The sequence below is a fragment of the Sphaeramia orbicularis genome, chromosome 8, assembly GCF_902148855.1.
Source record: "Sphaeramia orbicularis chromosome 8, fSphaOr1.1, whole genome shotgun sequence".
Taxonomy (NCBI): domain Eukaryota; kingdom Metazoa; phylum Chordata; class Actinopteri; order Kurtiformes; family Apogonidae; genus Sphaeramia; species Sphaeramia orbicularis.
In genome coordinates, this window is record NC_043964.1 from 3,998,623 (window position 1) to 4,016,064 (window position 17,442).

General features: G+C 35.4%; 1 protein-coding gene and 2 non-coding genes across 3 annotated transcripts; 2 read left to right on the forward strand and 1 right to left on the reverse strand.

Moving 5' to 3' along the window:
- Positions 1 to 541: 541 nt before the first annotated feature.
- Positions 542 to 10,650, forward strand: dcaf7 (ddb1 and cul4 associated factor 7). The gene is made up of 7 exons (XM_030141115.1): positions 542 to 917; positions 3,018 to 3,176; positions 4,464 to 4,575; positions 4,674 to 4,792; positions 6,035 to 6,244; positions 7,437 to 7,554; positions 10,187 to 10,650. Exons 1-7 carry the CDS (start codon positions 780 to 782, stop codon positions 10,357 to 10,359), a joined length of 1,029 nt encoding a protein of 342 aa, XP_029996975.1. The 5' UTR covers positions 542 to 779; the 3' UTR covers positions 10,360 to 10,650.
- trnac-gca (transfer RNA cysteine (anticodon GCA)) lies at positions 9,072 to 9,143 on the forward strand. The gene has a single exon. It is a non-coding gene; the product is annotated as a tRNA-Cys (tRNA).
- Positions 10,651 to 14,523: 3,873 nt separating the features above from the next.
- Positions 14,524 to 14,595, reverse strand: trnac-gca (transfer RNA cysteine (anticodon GCA)). The gene has a single exon. It is a non-coding gene; the product is annotated as a tRNA-Cys (tRNA).
- Between the last annotated feature and the right edge of the window lie 2,847 nt (positions 14,596 to 17,442).

Here is a 17,442-nt window from a genome sequence, read left to right on the forward strand (position 1 = left end):
AGTCAAGTTAGATTTAATCACACGTTACAATATTCGATTTATTCTTCAAAATAAAACTTGAAATCGCAGACTTTATTTTATAATGACAGTAGTACTGCCTCTGACCACAAAGTTTAAAACCAGAAAACAACACCCTGGCTCGTTGTAATTTCATCTTTTAAAACAACAAAACAAACAACGGCCATTCAAAGAATAAAAAATAAGAAAAATTTATGTACAGTTAGTTTGGTGCTCATAAAATTACTACTATGAATGAGAAAAAATAGAAACGTACAGACAAATTTTATGTTCAGTACTAAACAATATTTTATTTTATATTGTACACCGTATATTAGTACTAATATAATAGTATTGTATATATATACTTATATGATATATGACAGTTTGATCAAAAGCGTTATATAAATAAAATATATTATTATGATTATTATGAATAATCATAATTATTTTCATGACCATAATAAACAGAAGAAGAAGAAGAAGAAGAAGAAGAAGAAGAAGAAGAAGAAGAAGAAGAATTCTGAAAAGGAAAACCGGAAGTCGTGTGTGTTCCGTTGATGTTGATGCTTCTTTTAGTCTTCACGAGCAATGGTACTCTTTGTTAGCTAACGTGGTTAGAAATTTTCCTCCAGTTTTAGATTTATTTGGTTCAGTACGGTTAACCGACACGCCTTCTAATAGTCGTTCTTGCGAGTTGAAGCAAGTGTTAACGGTCTCCTTTGAAGGCGACTTATTTGGTAGTTAGCTAACGCTAGCCTGTTAGCTGCAGTTTGGTAAAGATGTCGCTTCACGGTAAAAGAAAAGAAATCTACAAATACGAGGCGCCATGGACGGTCTATGCCATGAACTGGAGCGTCCGCCCGGATAAACGCTTCCGTCTGGCCCTTGGGAGTTTTGTAGAAGAATATAACAACAAGGTATGTGGTGTGTTTTTATATACTCAGCGACGAAGTAACGCTAAATATGGTAACATTAGCGAGCTAATGCTAATGCTGCGCAGCATCGGGGCTCCCAATGTGAATGACGGTCGAACTGTAATCTCATAAAATACTCTGATAAATGCTGAACATGCTTGATATAGTGTCTGTATTATAAAGACTATTTAGTACATTTGTAAGGATAAGGATAGACGATGCTCCCGTTATCTGGCATCAGCTGCTCATATGTAAATAAACATAAATGTCTATTGACCCAGGAGCAATTTCAACATCCACTGATACATGACGCATGATAAAGATTTACCTGAATAAATAAACATTTAACACTGATTAAAAGACAAATGGTTGAACTGTTTTTAGCTGTAAATGTGAGCCAAAGTAACATCTTTTGTGCCCTGCGAGCTGTCGATCACATTTCTTTCACCTTCTATCAAAAACAGTACCATTTAGGTCAGATAATTTCTCTCCTGTTGTTTACTGAAGTTTTACAGATAACTAAAGTGAACTAATATTAAATATGTGATCGATACTATAGCAAAGTAGAAAGCGTAAATCAACAACAACACAGGATTAGTTCCACAAATCAAAATCAAAATCGAAAATCCAAATCACTACTTTTACCTCACTCATGTTGTATCTTTCTAATATGTTTACCTTTTCTTTGTTTTTATTATTAGCTATATAATAATAATGTGCTATGTTCTGTTTTTAATGTTACTAGTATTTCACTGGGATCAGTAAAGAATAGGATGATTATTACAATGTTATATATTGTATACAATAACTTCATAAGGATAATGACAGAAAATATATGGAAGAATATATATTAATATTGGAATGATATTACACTGTTGATCTGTTGTCGGTTATATTTCTTGGTTGATATTTTTACTATATCTGTTACTATATCTGTCAGTCATTCGGGGATATCTGTAAAGGATCTCAGAGCTTGTTTAATTTCTTCAGGGAGCCTTTGAATACAAACTTTATTTTTTGAAGGAGTTGTGTTGATCAAGATTAAAAGTCTGGGTAGCAAGTTTTTATTTTTATAAAATGACAGCTGGTCAAAATGACAAGAATGTTTTCAGACCTTGAATGATAGAGTCAAGTTCATGTTTATTTCAGTTCAACGGTCTACCTTTATTTCAGGAAGGATCTGGTGGAAAAACAGATTTTTTTTTTCAGTTCCATCCATCCTCTTTTTGATCAGATTGTAAGTTTTTAACCCTATTAAACCATTTGTATCATATGTACTACGCCAGGTTCTGAGACCTCTATCTTATCAACAAGATCAATACTTGCCTTAAAAATCTGTCATATGTGACCTGATACATGATTTCTGTCCCCTGGTGGATTATCAACACACTGGAGCCGGTGGAAGGGCCTTTTTTGGGGGGGAGTTTTTCAATATGGTCGCTATCATTAAATCATCCTCATACTTTTTGTAGTAAAGTATTTGGTAATTTTCAAAAAGTTACATTAAGAACATCTATACTATTATTTTTTTAAAAATAAGTACATCATGTACTGAAACAATTCATTGTTACTTGATAATTGATTCTTTATACTACAGTTAAATTGTGTTATAAACATTTGTATCAAAGGTGATACTGCAGGTATTTATAAAAATGCCCACTGTATCAAATGTGATACAAAAATATATCATAAACAAAGTGATATGGCAAAATGTTTTGTTTGGATATTGTTGAATGGTCTATTAAACATCTAAATTCTAAAAAAAATTAGAATTTTGTGGCTAGTTTTTGATGGGTCAGGTTTTACAGGGTTAATAGGATCCAGGTCTGGAAACTTGTAGAGGTTTCTATAGATCTGTCTGTGCACTAATTCACTAAACTAAAGGACAGTAAAATATAGACTGGAAGGTCCTGTACAGAGGGAAATTACGCTGTTACATGAATAATTCCACAGAGCAAAGATACCGTTGGTTGACAGCAGTTAAGGTCATTTAACAGAAATAGAAACCAAGCAGAGCATCAGGCCCAGAACTCCACATCCCTCCACGGCACTTGAAAGAACTGAAGAGCCTCATGTTCATATGTGTCATGTGTTGTTGTGCAGGTTCAGCTGGTGGGTCTGGAGGAGGAGAGCTCAGAGTTTGTCTGCAGGAACACATTCGACCATCCTTATCCCACCACCAAGATCATGTGGATCCCAGACACTAAGGGGGTCTACCCGGATCTGCTGGCCACCAGTGGGGATTACCTGCGCATCTGGAGGGTACGACATCTTCATTTATTTAGGTTTACAGTGTTTTTAGGGAGATTGAAATTTTTAATTGAAGTTTTAAATTGAAATCTAAAACAAAAAATCCATAAGAAACTACTGTACATATTCAGCTTTAATGTCCCAGAAGTGTCAGAATAATCGGTTATCTTGAATATGTGACATTTGTTTGTTCATTATTTCCACGAGGTGGGTTTGTTACTGTCATATGGTTTGTTTGTAGAGCTGCACAATTTGGAAAATATTTCATGTTACAGTCATTATGGACATTGTTCTAATTTGAGTCTACTTGATTTCTTATGTGATTACTGATCATCATGAAATGTGCATTTTTTTTTATTCAAATGCACAAACTTAAACTAGTGCAAAAAACATAAAAAGTGAGGAAAATCTGAGCCTTTCATCGCTCTAAAAAGACTTCACATTACAGTCGATACTGTCACCTGCACATCTTGATGGACTCGGTTTGTATGTGTGTCTTTTTTTACTTGACTTTTAAAAAAAAATTGTATTTTTTTTTATTCTTCAATGTTTTTATAATTGATGTGTGTACTTTCCCTTGAGCACCTTACAGAACATAGAACCACTGTAATGCACTGTACTATGGCAGCTTGAAATGACAATAAAGCTTATTCTATTCTATTCTGTTCTGTTCTGCTCTTTTCTATTCTATTTTATTCTATTCCATCCTTTTTAATTCTGTTGTGTTCTATTCCACTGTATTCTGTTCTATTTTATTCTAATTTCTTTTATTATGTTCTATTTTATTATATTCTGTCCTGTTTCATTGTGTTCTATTTAATGTCCTGTTTTATTTTTTTGTATTTCATTATGTTCTGTTTTATTCTATTTTATTTTATTCTCTACTGTTCTATTTTATTTTGCTATGTCCTATTTTATGCTGTGTTATCCTATTCTGTTCCATTTTATTTTATTGTATTCTGTTTTGTTCTATTCTATTCTATTATGTTCTATCTTACTGTACCTTTAGATTACAGCCTTCTACAACTATAGAACTGTACTAGATAACTTCACCCACCATCATTACTTTTACAGTTTAAACAGATAAATGTTGTGCATGTGCTGTTGTTTTTTAATCTGTTGTTAAACTGGAGCCAAACAATCCTCATTGGTCTTGGTCACATGGTTGATAAACTGAATTATCCACTTAGTCTCACAGTTCTAATGTGTTCACAGTGATTAGGTTTTTTTTTTTTGTTGTTGTTTTTTTTCTTCCTGACCTTGTTTATTCACTGCCACATTCCTTCTCTTCTCTCATAGGTCAGCGACACAGAAACACGACTGGAGTGCTTGCTGAACAACAACAAGAACTCAGATTTCTGCGCTCCGCTCACCTCCTTTGACTGGAATGAGGTCGATCCCAATCTGCTAGGTCAGAAATCCACCTTTGAAAAGTCAATCTGTGCGCCGGCCCCCATCGTTCAGGTGTCACCTGTGAATTTCTTGCTCTGGTTTGTGTTGTACTTCCAGGTACTTCCAGCATCGACACCACCTGCACCATCTGGGGCCTGGAGACGGGTCAGGTTCTGGGCCGGGTTAACCTGGTGTCGGGTCACGTGAAGACCCAGCTGATCGCCCACGACAAAGAGGTCAGTATGTGTGTTCAGGGTTGGTTCGAGTGCTTGAAATCCTTGAAAATGCTTGAATTTCATTGTTGTGTTTTCAAGGTCTAAAAAGTGCTGGAATTTTAGCTTAAGTGCTTGAATTATAACTGTGATGCAATTTTTAAATTTATTTTTAATATTACTTATACAGAGGCATTGTTGTAGATTAAACTACTGCAAATGAGCTCATCTTTAAACATGTACAGCAGTAAAATAAATTAAAATGAAACAGTATATAAGAGGTTTTTTTTTTTTCCACTGTAATGTTACTTGGACAGCAGCATATTTTGCTCCAAACCCTTTCTGTACTTTTCAGCATTAACCCTCAAAGACTTAAAGTATCTATTGCTCTAAAATGTTTAATAACTGTTGATCTACTAATCTTATCAATGAGGTGAAATGATTCAGGTAACATACACCTTCTGGCCTTTTCAAAAGCATCAGATATCTTTTCCAGATGTATCCATAGTGTCTTTAATAAACACGGAAACACCATTGACTTCTGCAACATTGGTTCAATAAAACACCAAGTAGTTTGAGCAATGACAGTGGTGGTAGACGCTTGTTTTATCTAAAATTAGTGATATATTTTGCTGAAAATGTCATATTTTCAGGATTTGCGTGGGTGCTTGAATTTCATTGTTGTGTTTTCAAGGTCCGAAAAGTTCTTGAATTTTAGTTTAAGTGCTTGAGATTGTAATTCTGTGATATGATTTATTTATTGTTAACATTAACTCAAGCCAAAGCTGCTTACAGAGAGATGATACATTTAGAAAAATAAAAGTTTATGCCAAAAAAGAAAATTATCAGGTGTTCTCAGGTCGACTCCAGGTACGTTTTTTTCTTAATCTTAGTCTCGGTGCGAGTATGTCTGAAGAACACCAAATAGCTTCCCGTTTTGTTAGATAAAACTTTGTGTTCTCCTTTAATTTCCTAAACTTTTTGCTATTATGAAACATAATTTTAGATGTTTATACCATAATATTATGTACATCATTGTGATTAAAAGTTAAAAAAAATAATCCTGAGCATACATATTCCTGTAAATATGGATTTGACCCCAAATCATAGGGTGATGAGATGGAGAAAATTGAAAATGACCCTTAAAAGTGCTTGAATGTGACCTTGAAAAATGTGTACGAACCCTGTTGTTTCATGTCAGTGTAAAAGTTTGATTCACAGCCTAAAACAACGTGCACTAATCTTTTTTTATTTTTTCTTACACAGGTGTATGACATTGCCTTCAGTCGTGCAGGCGGTGGCAGAGACATGTTTGCGTCTGTGGGAGCTGATGGTTCAGTCCGTATGTTCGACCTACGGCATCTGGAACACAGCACCATCATCTATGAAGACCCCCAGCACCACCCGCTGCTCCGCCTCTGCTGGAACAAACAGGACCCCAACTACCTGGCAACCATGGCCATGGACGGCATGGAGGTCAGTCCGCTGTGGTCAAACAGAGGCAGCGGTAGCCGTTTAAACCGATTATATTTACCTCCGCCAAGGAACGGCAGAGGTCATGTTTTCATCAGGGTTTGTCTGTTTGTCTGTTAGCAAGATAACTCAAAAAGTTTTAGATGGATTTTGATCAAATTTTCAGGAAATGTTGATACCAGCACAAGGAACAAATGATTCAGTTTTGGTGGTTATTGGGGGGGGGACAACTGATCTGCCTTGGCGGAAGTCTGCGCTGTCAGAGTGCTTTTTTAGTTCATCTGTGGAATATTTGACCCTTTAGTTCATTTACGCTGAAAATGGCACATTTTCAGTTTATGTAAATTGGTTTAAGTGTCTGGTTTAGACCCTAAATATAGTGTCATGGGATAACTTTTGTTGTGATATAAATAAAATAAAATTTGATTGAGACTAAATTATAGAGATACTTTTAAACAGGGTGTGAAACATCCAGCCCGTGGGCCAAAACCAGCCCGCAAAAGGCTCCCATCCGGCCCGTGAGATGAATTTGTGAAATGCAGAAACTATACTGGAAGTTCAGTTCACGTTCCACATACAGACCAGTATGATCTAAAATGAAAAAAAAATACTATCATAGTAACCTATAAATAATGTTAACTCTGTTTTAGTGTGAAAATGAAAAGTACCGCACTTTCTGGTCTATAAGCTGCTACTTTTTTCTTCACTCTGTGAACCCGCGGCTCTAAAATGATGCGGTTAATTTATGTTTTCTGGGCTAACAATTGATCCAGCTGACGAAGAAGGAAATAGAGCTGCTGCATGTAAGCTTGGCATCAATGAATCGATGGTGAGACATTGGAGATGGGTGGGTGTGGCTTATAGTCCGGGAAGTACGGTACATTCAAAAAAAATTTAATAACCTGAACGAATATGAACACGAAATGTCTTAAATAGAAGTAATTTTAACAATATTCTGAATGTTCCTACTTTTGTGTATTTATAAATTGACTGTGATCTATAAGATGTAATGCACATGTGAAAATGATAAAAAAAATATATATATATAGTCAACAATTGCAGTTTTAAAAAGAAAGGTGTACTTGGTGAAAAAGACACTAATAATAAAAACAGAATGAATCTAATTGTGATGTTCCGTAAAGCTGTGGTGACCCTGTACTGGCCAGTGTTCAGTGTGGATGCTTGTGTGTGTCAGGTGGTCATCCTGGACGTGCGTGTGCCCTGTACTCCCGTGGCTCGACTCAACAACCATCGGGCCTGTGTGAACGGCATCGCCTGGGCTCCTCACTCCTCCTGTCACATCTGCACCGCAGGTCAGACTCACCCCCGTCTGTGCTCTTAAAATCCTTTATTCAACTACGCTTTTGAGATGATGATGAGGTCACAGGAACTCTCTGAACATGTCCGGAGTATCGTACATTTACGCCACAATAACCTGGTTTACATTTATTCCATGTCTTTACTCCACTGTTCCTCTCATAAGTGTGTTTAAGATCCTACATTGTTTTGTTTTTTTTGTTATCACTAGTCACTTTTCCATTGGACATCTGCACAAAACTTTACTGATAGTTACTAAATGTTGAAAAAAACAGAAATGCGTAATGTTAGTTTTTCCATTAAATCACAAATGCGATGATTGAATCTCCCTCGGGATCAATAAAGTATCTATCTATCTATCTATCTATCTATCTGTCTATCTATCTGTCTGTCTGTCTGTCTGTCTGTCTGTCTGTCTGTCTGTCTGCCTGCCTGTCTGCCTGTTTATTTATTATTGTGAGATGACACGAGAAGTCGTTCCATAAACATGGCGACGGACGTAAATATGGTGTTGATTTACAGATATATTCATTATTATTATTATGTATTATCCCTCTATCTCATACTAAATCATACAATGATTGGGTTTCCTGGTGTGTCCACACATACCACGACATGTTTGTTCTTCGTCTTCGTTTGTTGTAACGTACGTTAACATCCATTTTTTTAATTCACCTGACTCTTGTTGCAAAAAACAGTCTTTCCGTTGCAGTTTTGCATGATATACCATTTGCGCTATGTCCAAAAAAGCACCTCTTGCCAGCGCAAAAACTTTTAATCGAAAAATGAGACTTTTGGCGAAATTGTCGTTTTTCCATTAGGTAAATTTTTATGCGCAAGTTATATTTGCGCAGTTTAAGAGTCAATGGAAAAGCGACTATTGAAACATATTTTTTTTTATAGTTGACACTTATTTTTATATGCATATTTATTCTATCGTGTATATATAGTGTCTGTTCACTGCAGAAATGCAAAGGGCACAATAATATACATTGATAAATCACTTGTTAATGGTTAAATGTAGATAAAATTCATTCATAAGCACTAGTAGGATCGCTAACTCATTTTCTTTCAGGTTCCGCATTCAGCCTGATTTGATCTCCAGTGGGTCGGACCAGTAAAATAATAACAGAATAACCTATAAATAATGACAACTCCAATTTTTTTGTCTTTGTTATTAAGTTATGAAAATACTTACTTTTATAAACTATCTAAACAAAAAAGATGTGAATAACCTGAAAAAAAAAGAAATTTCTTAAGAAAAATAAATGCATTTTTAACAATTTTATGCCTCAACTTAAACTGAAATACGTCCTCTGCCTTTATTCTGTAATTATGTGGAAAAAGGATTTATTTTAAAGTGTCACTAATGTTAGACAATGATCTGTGTGTTTTGTAAGTGTAAATATTTCAGCAGTCAGTGGGAATTTCAACAGCAGCAGAATGACTCATAAGCAAACACACGAGCAGAGGATGAAAATGAAAGCAACATGTAAAAACGCAGTGTCCAGAAGGGGGTATAGCTCAGTGGTAGAGCATTTGACTGCAGATCAAGAGGTCCCCGGTTCAAATCCGGGTGCCCCCTTCGTGGAATCTTCCTAGATACCTTTTCAAAATTGTACTTCATCCAACTTCTGGAATCATTTGACTATTTGGAATTTGAAAGTGGCTTAAAATACAGGAAGACGTGTTCAAATGTGAAAGTCAAAGTAACAACATTACAGTGAAAACTAATCTGCAGCTTGAATAAAATTAGAATAATACATCTCAAGATCTTACACAACATATATCCATCTATCGATATTTTATCTAGATCAGGGCTCTCAAAGTCATTTTCTTTCAGGGGCCACATTCAGCCCGATTTGATTTCAAAGGGGGGCCGGACCAGTAAAATAATACCATAATAACCTATAAATAATGACAACTCCAAATTTTTGTCTTTGTTTTAGTGTAAAAAAAAAAGCCCCCCAAAATTATGAAAATACTTACTTTTATAAATTATCCAAACAAAAGAGATGTGAATAACCTGAAAAAACTGAAATTTCTGAAGAAAAATAAGTGCAATTTTAACATTATTATTCCTCAGCTTCTCATTTGTCCATGTGCATTCTGGATCAGATCTACAGACACTAAACACTGAGAACAGGAAGAAAAGAGTTCAAATTGGGCTGAATTTTCTTTAGACATTTCAGGTTGTTCATATTTGTTCAGTTTATTCACATTTTATTGTTACAGGATAGTTTGTAAATGTGAATATTTTTATAATTTAATGTTATTTTTTGCACTGAAACAAAGACAAAAATTAGAAGTTGTCATTATTAATAGGCATAATGTAATAATATTTTTTCACATCAAAGTGAGAAGAAAATCTGGAGTCATTCTTTTTTGTCGGTTCTTCTGCTGTTATTATTTGACGGTAGATCATATTGGTCTGTATGTGGAACCGCAACTAAAATGAGTTCCACAGCTTTGATTGAGGAATTTTTACATTTTGCATATTCATCCCACAGGCCGGATTGGAACCTTGGGTGGGCCGCATGTTTGAGACCCCTGTTAAACTGTCTGAAAAGTATCTCCACTGTGAAACGAGCCTTCATATACCCCCCCTTCCTTGTCCTTCCTCCTCAGCCGACGACCACCAGGCCCTGATCTGGGACATCCAGCAGATGCCGCGGGCCATCGAGGACCCCATCCTGGCCTACACCGCCGAAGGGGAGATCAACAACGTGCAGTGGGCGTCCACGCAGCCGGACTGGATTGCTATTTGCTACAACAACTGCCTGGAGATCCTGCGTGTGTAAAACCCAGGGACACTGAGGCGCTGAACCGAAGGGGGTCATTTCAGTTCGGAACTTAAAATCCTCGTCCCACTACGGTTTGGAGACGAGGACGAGGTCACACCAGAACTTTGTGAACATGTCCGGAGTATCGTACACTTACTCCACAATAACCTGGTTTACATTTCTTCCATGTCTTTACTCCACTGTTCTTCTAATAAGTGTGTTTAAGCTCCTATTTATTTTGCTCACGGGGTAGCGTTCTGCATCTGCACAGCAGCTGTAAAAAAAGAAAACACCAGTGCTTTGAACTTTTGTACTTTTGGTGTGAGTTTTTCTTTCTGCCAGCTGTGAGATTATCTACCATGATGTCGTGTTGTTCATCTGTTAAAACAAACTCCTGTAGTTGGCAGAAGATGACCTCTGTAGAACACAAACATGGTGAAGACGACGTTAGCCTCATAGCATAATGGCCTAAGTCAGTGGTTCTGAACTGGTCTGGTTCTGAACTGGTCTAGTCCAGGACCCACTATAGCCAATTATGACAACAACTCAGACTGATAAAAGTTAAACTTCTCAAATTCATTTAATGAAAAATGGTGTGTTTTGAACCTGAGATACTACAAAATATTCCAGTATGAAAACACAAGACAAGTTTAATGATGAACCAAACTGACCAGCAGGTGGCGACAATAAATATGAAAATATTCCCTTTAACCCTTTATAGGGCACTTATTGAAATACTCAAATTCAAAATTTCAACCTTAGTGTGTTATTAGACATGGTCATCTACCTCCTGGTTGGTTGCCATGACAACAGTCTCCCTCCTCTTGCCATAAAACATCCCAGCAGCACTAGCTGAAAAGTAAACAAACAAACAAAAAAAAAAAAAAAAACCTGTTCTGAGGTCATAAACTGACAAAAATCACTCATAATCACCATTTATAGCTTCAACATGTCTATAAAATCTACCTGGATCACTGTACAGTTTTATAAAAACCAACATGCTTCCTCATATTTAATGTTTGTGGAAATGACCAAAAATAGTCACCTACCCAATAAAGGGTTAAGACTAAATTAGATACATTTGAACTAAAACTAAAATTGAAAGTTCATTCAGTTACTTATTAATGAATTAAACACAGGTTTTTGTCCACTGGAGGTAAAACCAGACCTGAGTTTCACCGTGATATGAATAGAAACTTTTGAGTTTTTTTTATGCTGTGAAGTGTGTGGTGTTAATTAGCATTACAGCACATTACCGCCACCTACTGTTGGGCAGTAAAGGGGCGGGGCTCAGTTCCATAAAAAAAAATACAGGATTGTTTTTTATTATTTTTTTCCCAGACCCCGACCCGCTGAAAACTGGTTTGCGAGAGTAAAGTTACGCAGATATCACAACTTGCCCAAAAATATGACGTAGCCTTTTATGCTATGATGCTAACGATGCTCTAATCTAATTCACCTGTGTTGACGTTTGAAGGTTTTCCGATCAGACGTGTGTATCGACCATCCCCACGTCATTGTATCCAGGCTTTGACTTGTAGAATAATGTCAGAGGGGTTCATGTCGTCACTGCAGCGTCTTCATCTAGTGTGTGTTGACTTTAACTTTTTCGTTAGCCTCATAGCATAATTACCTAAGTGGACAAAAGTATGTGGACACATTGAATTCAGATATTTCTTCTCTAACCGGTCTGGGATACAAAACAATAATAATAAATGTCATAACAGTTTTATATTGGGATAAATATCATTGCATTGGATAGTTTGGTTTAAATTATCTTTCTTTTCAAAATGCCTCAGATGGTTTTAACTTAATTTCCCTCAACATTGAGTTTTTTTTTTTTATCCATGACTGATTTTTAAAGTTCTTCCTCGAATTTTCTAAAATATTTTTCATACTTTGACTGTCAAAAATAATTTTCTACCGCAACTAACATCTACTTTCATCACATCTTCCATTAAATTTTAAGGAAATATTGATGTTTTTAAACTATAATGACATAAACATTGGGACACATCATGTCTACAGCTGTGAGATGTCCTGTTCCTGAGGATTTGCCATAGAAACATTAATATTAATATTAGTATGATGTTTATCCCAATATAAAACTGTCATTAGTCATTATAGTTTTGTGTCCCAGACCCCTGTTAGAAAAGAAACACCTGAATTCAATGCGTCCACATACTTTTGTCCATTTGTGTATGACTTAGGCCTTTATGCTACTATGAGGCTATCGTTTTGTTTTTTGGCTGGTGACGCTGTGAAGCAGCCGTGTACAGAAACACTCAGACACCCCCCCCCCCCCCCCAGAGCGACGTCCTGCAGCTCTTAGCTCCCTAAATATCCTCTTCTTTTTATTCTTTGTAGACGATTGTGCTTGAAAAGCTGCGTTTCCTTTTTGTAGCGGCTGTTTTAGAGTGCTGTGAAGTGAGACGAGAGACCGTGAAACAACTTTTGACTGCGTCTGTGTCGGCTTCTGTTTTCAATAATTAAAGGGTCAGGTCCTTGTAGCATGCCATTACAAGGCAAAATGTACATACATATAAATATATCAACTTCAGATGTTGGTAAGCCAAGTGTCATGTTGTAGCTTTTTTCATAAAGTTTATTATTGAATTTGCTCTAATAAATTGTATTCCTCCATGTCTTAGGAACTAACATGGCATTGTGTTGCTTTATTTTCCAAGTCTTCAACTTCATTACATACTGTACTGTTTTACTTCAATACATTGAACTGTTTTTGCTACATTTTCAGATATAGTTTCACAGGTGCTGATTTTGTGATAAACTGTTTATTCTATGGGTTGAGTTCCTATTTTTTTTATGACTATATTAATTAAAATGTCCATAAAATAAAACAAAACGCCCTCTTTTAAGTAAATAATCTTAAAAACCCTGTTGGAAAAGCTGTCAACAGGACTGTTTTTCTGATTTAACTCCTAAAGACTCAAACATCTTCCACTGACAAAAAGCGTCTACTGATCTAAACTGTTTAACACCTGTTCATCCACTAATCCTATCAATACATGTAAATAATTGGTGTAAAATACAGTTCTTCATCTTTTCATGGTCATCAGATATGACCCATTGGGATGTTCAGATGCTCCGTAGTTACCATGGAAACATCTTCTACATCGTCATCTACAACATTGATTCACCAGTAAAACCCATGGAGTTGGATCAATGACAGTGGATGGACACACTTATTTTTATATATATTAATAAACAGAATAAAAACTAAATAAAACTGGCAAAACAGTAAATAATGTGGATTTTTTTACTAAAATATAGTAAAAAAAAAACAACAACAACAAAATGAATAAAAAACAGGAAAAGTAATGAATAAAATGAACAAAAAAAAAATATCAAAAATAATAAGTAAAATGAACCAAATAAACCACAAGCTGAACAAAACTGAAGAAAAAAGAATAAAAGAGTCAACAAAATGTAGAAAAATAAACAAAATAACAAAATGAGCAAAAACAAATACAGTTAATAAAAAATGTACTAAATAAGTGACCCATTTGGACGTTCAGAGGCTCCGTGGTTACCATGGAAACACCGTCATCTTCTACAGCATTGATTCACCAGTAAAACCCATGGAGTTGGATCAGTGCCAGTGGATGGACACACTGGGTTTATGTTCAATGAATGAGAGATTTACTGATAAAATCCCTTTTTCTTCAGTTTTCTCTGTTTCTGATAAAATAACCCTTAACTTTAATCTGAGCTTTAATGAACACCACCAGAAAATTAAATACAGGAAAATACCTGATTTTCACTGAAAAAGAGCAAAATAAAGGAGATAGTATTGTGGTAAATTGTCATTAATCACTTAAGAAAGATTAAATATATAGAAAAAAAATCCTTTAGTTTTCCATTTCAGACCAGAAGTCAGAAGAATGCACACAAAGAAAGAATGAGTGTAAAGTGGTTTCAGGGTCAGAATTACAAAAGTGACACATTTCTTCACTGTCAGAAAATCTAGATAAAATAGTGTTAGATGGATATACGTATGTTATGTAAAATCCTGAGACGTCTTCTTCTAATTTTGTTTCACTTGCAGATTAGTTTTCACTGTAATGTTGATACTTTCACTTTCACATTTGAACACTTCTTCCTCGAATTTAAATCACTTTCAAATTCCAAATGATTTAAAAAGTATTCTATGTGACATCAATGAGGGGGCACCCGGATTTGAACCGGGGACCTCTTGATCTGCAGTCAAATGCTCTACCACTGAGCTATACCCCCTCCTAAACACTGAGCTTTTACATGTTGTTTTCATTTTCATCCTCTGCTCGTGTGTGTTTAATTATGAGTCATTCTGCTGCTGTTGAAATTCCCACTGACTGATGAAATATTTACACTAAAAAAAACACAGATCATTGTCTAACATTAGTGACACTTTAAAATAAACAGCCCCAAAAATTATACACTCTAAGAAAAAAAAGAGAACAGCCCAAAAAATTATCCACTATAAGAAAAAAAAGAGAACAGCCCAAAAATTATCCACTATAAGAAAAAAAAGAGAACAGCCCAAAAATTATCCACTATAAGAAAAAAAGAGAACAGCCCAAAAATTATCCACTATAAGAAAAAAAGAGAACAGCCCAAAAATTATCCACTATAAGAAAAAAAGACAACAGCCCAAAAAATTATCCACTGTAAGAAAAAAAGAGAACAGCCCAAAAAAATATCCACTATGAAAAAAAAGACAACAAAAATAAAAAATAATATTATAATTACATTTATTATACATAACATATATTTTAAATTGTGATAAATATACTTGCTTCCAAAATGCCTCAGGGTTTTTACTTAATTTCTGTTTTGTTTTTTAAATCCATGACTATGGTTTTTAATGTTCTAAGTCAAAATTTCTCAAATATTTTTCGTGCTCTGACTTTAAATAATCATTTTTTACCACAACTAACCATCTACTTTCTTCACATCCCACTGAGGAAGAAAAAAGAAAAATCTCCCATTAAACTTTCAGGAAACATTCATATTTTGACCTTAAATCCTCATGAACAGGACAGCTTACAGCTGTGGACAGGATGTGTCCCAATACTTTTGTCCATATAGTTTATATTACAGAAATTAAATTCAAAATGAGTGATTATTTCTTAGCCTTGTAGCATAATTGCCTTAATTCTTTATTTTATTTTATCTTTGTAATGAGCTGAAGGACTGTAAAAATATATTCCAACTGAAAAAAGTGTATAAATGCAGAACAATGAGATTATATGAACAGTTACAAGTTTGAACATTTTCCTTCGTATTTGTTTTGCATTTTGTGACATATTTATTTACTTATTTTGGTCTGGTATCGTAACTGTTTTGCATCATTTCATCAGGTATATATTTACTAGTGCTGAGCAGTGATTAAAATTTTTAATCGCGATTAATTGTGTGGATTTCTGTGATTAATCTCGATTAATCGCATAGTTATATTGGGGGGGGGGGGGGGGGGGGGGGGTTGCCGGCATCAACAGCATGTATTTCCTTTCAGTGATATTTCAGACTGAAGCACTCTGCTGATAAAAATAATTCCACGTCAGTGCTTCCAAACACCTGTGTCCCCCCCCCCCCCCATCTGAAGACACTTAAAATGAAAATGTCCATGGAACAGACCGCTACTGTTACACATGTTTATGTCCACACATGTTTATTTCCACTTGTGAGAGATTGACAGGAGTCTTAGTCCCACTAATCAGTACTAATACTAATAAGCCCAATAATATGTGATGTTCAGTTGTTCAGAGTAAACAAAGGGGGCCCTCTAGTGGTGGGAATAAGTTGCACTAAAGTATGTTTTGTCCTTTCGGTGTTCCCGTAGTCAGTTAGGACATAAGAAGGAACTAACAGACACGTTTCTTTCCCTCTGTTTGTATGGCCCCAAAAACGTTTGCCTGTGAATATTTAATGTTCAGTTGTTGTCAGAATGAATAGTATCAAATATCTCTGATGCGAACCTTTGTTGCTGGATAAAAAGACGTTGTAAATCTTAAATTAATCTGTAAATGCTAATCGGCGCTTGGTGCATGTGGAGTGCCAAAATAAAAGCATGAGTTTCAAAATAAGAGTCTGTATGTATAAATGAACTAAGACTTGGTTGAAAGGCAGAACGGCATTAACGGGAGATTAAAAAAAATTGTCGGCGTTATTTAATGAATGCGTTAACGCGGTAGTAATGCGTTAACTTGCCCAGCCCTAATATTTACCTATACTTTGTTTGTTTTGTACTTCCTAAATATGCAGTTTTGCACTCGGTTTTGTATTTATTTTGTTTTATCTTTGGAGTATTTTGTTTGGTTTGTCTGACTTTAGACAGTGTGTCTTTGTAGCTCGTTGTGTAGAGTTAACCATTAAGGCTATTAAACACACCGTTCAAACAGACTTTCATTTCCCAACTGACTCAGAGCTGCTACAAACTGACTGCACTTTATGTATTTATCCTATTTTAATTGTGTTTTAACTGTGTTTTAACGGTATTTTAATTGTATTTTATTCGTACTGTTTATTTGTACTTTTCACTGTGAAGCACTGTGTGACTGTCAGTGGAAAGTGCTCTATGAATAAAATTTACTCACTTACTATTATTATTTAGAAGGGGCAGGAAATATCAGATTTTCTTCCTCCTGCTCCTTTTCGTGCATGGGCGTGTACATGTTCTTTCACCTGATGATTACTGAATGTCTGCTGATGAAATGCACTACCATGAACCAAAGAAATGAAACGAATGAATGAATGTTTTGCTAATGTTGCAAAATGAATCAGCAGCGTTCGGACACTGAAGTCACACAGATTTCACAATTTGGCCAAAACAATTTACTTTGAGGCTAATGATTTGCAAAAAGCAATACGTTTGTCAGTGTGAACATGAATTATCTCGTCATACAGTTGAATATGGGTTAAAAGGGTCTGAAAATCACTGTATTCTGTCTTTATTTACACATCCCACCTTCACTGGAACTGCAGTTATAACTGAAAGTCCCTGTTGTACCTTGAACACATAAAGACCCAGTGCTACTTCTGTGGCCACTCCCAAATGAAGTTTACTCTTTATTTGACCTTTCTTGAGTAATTTATCACCAT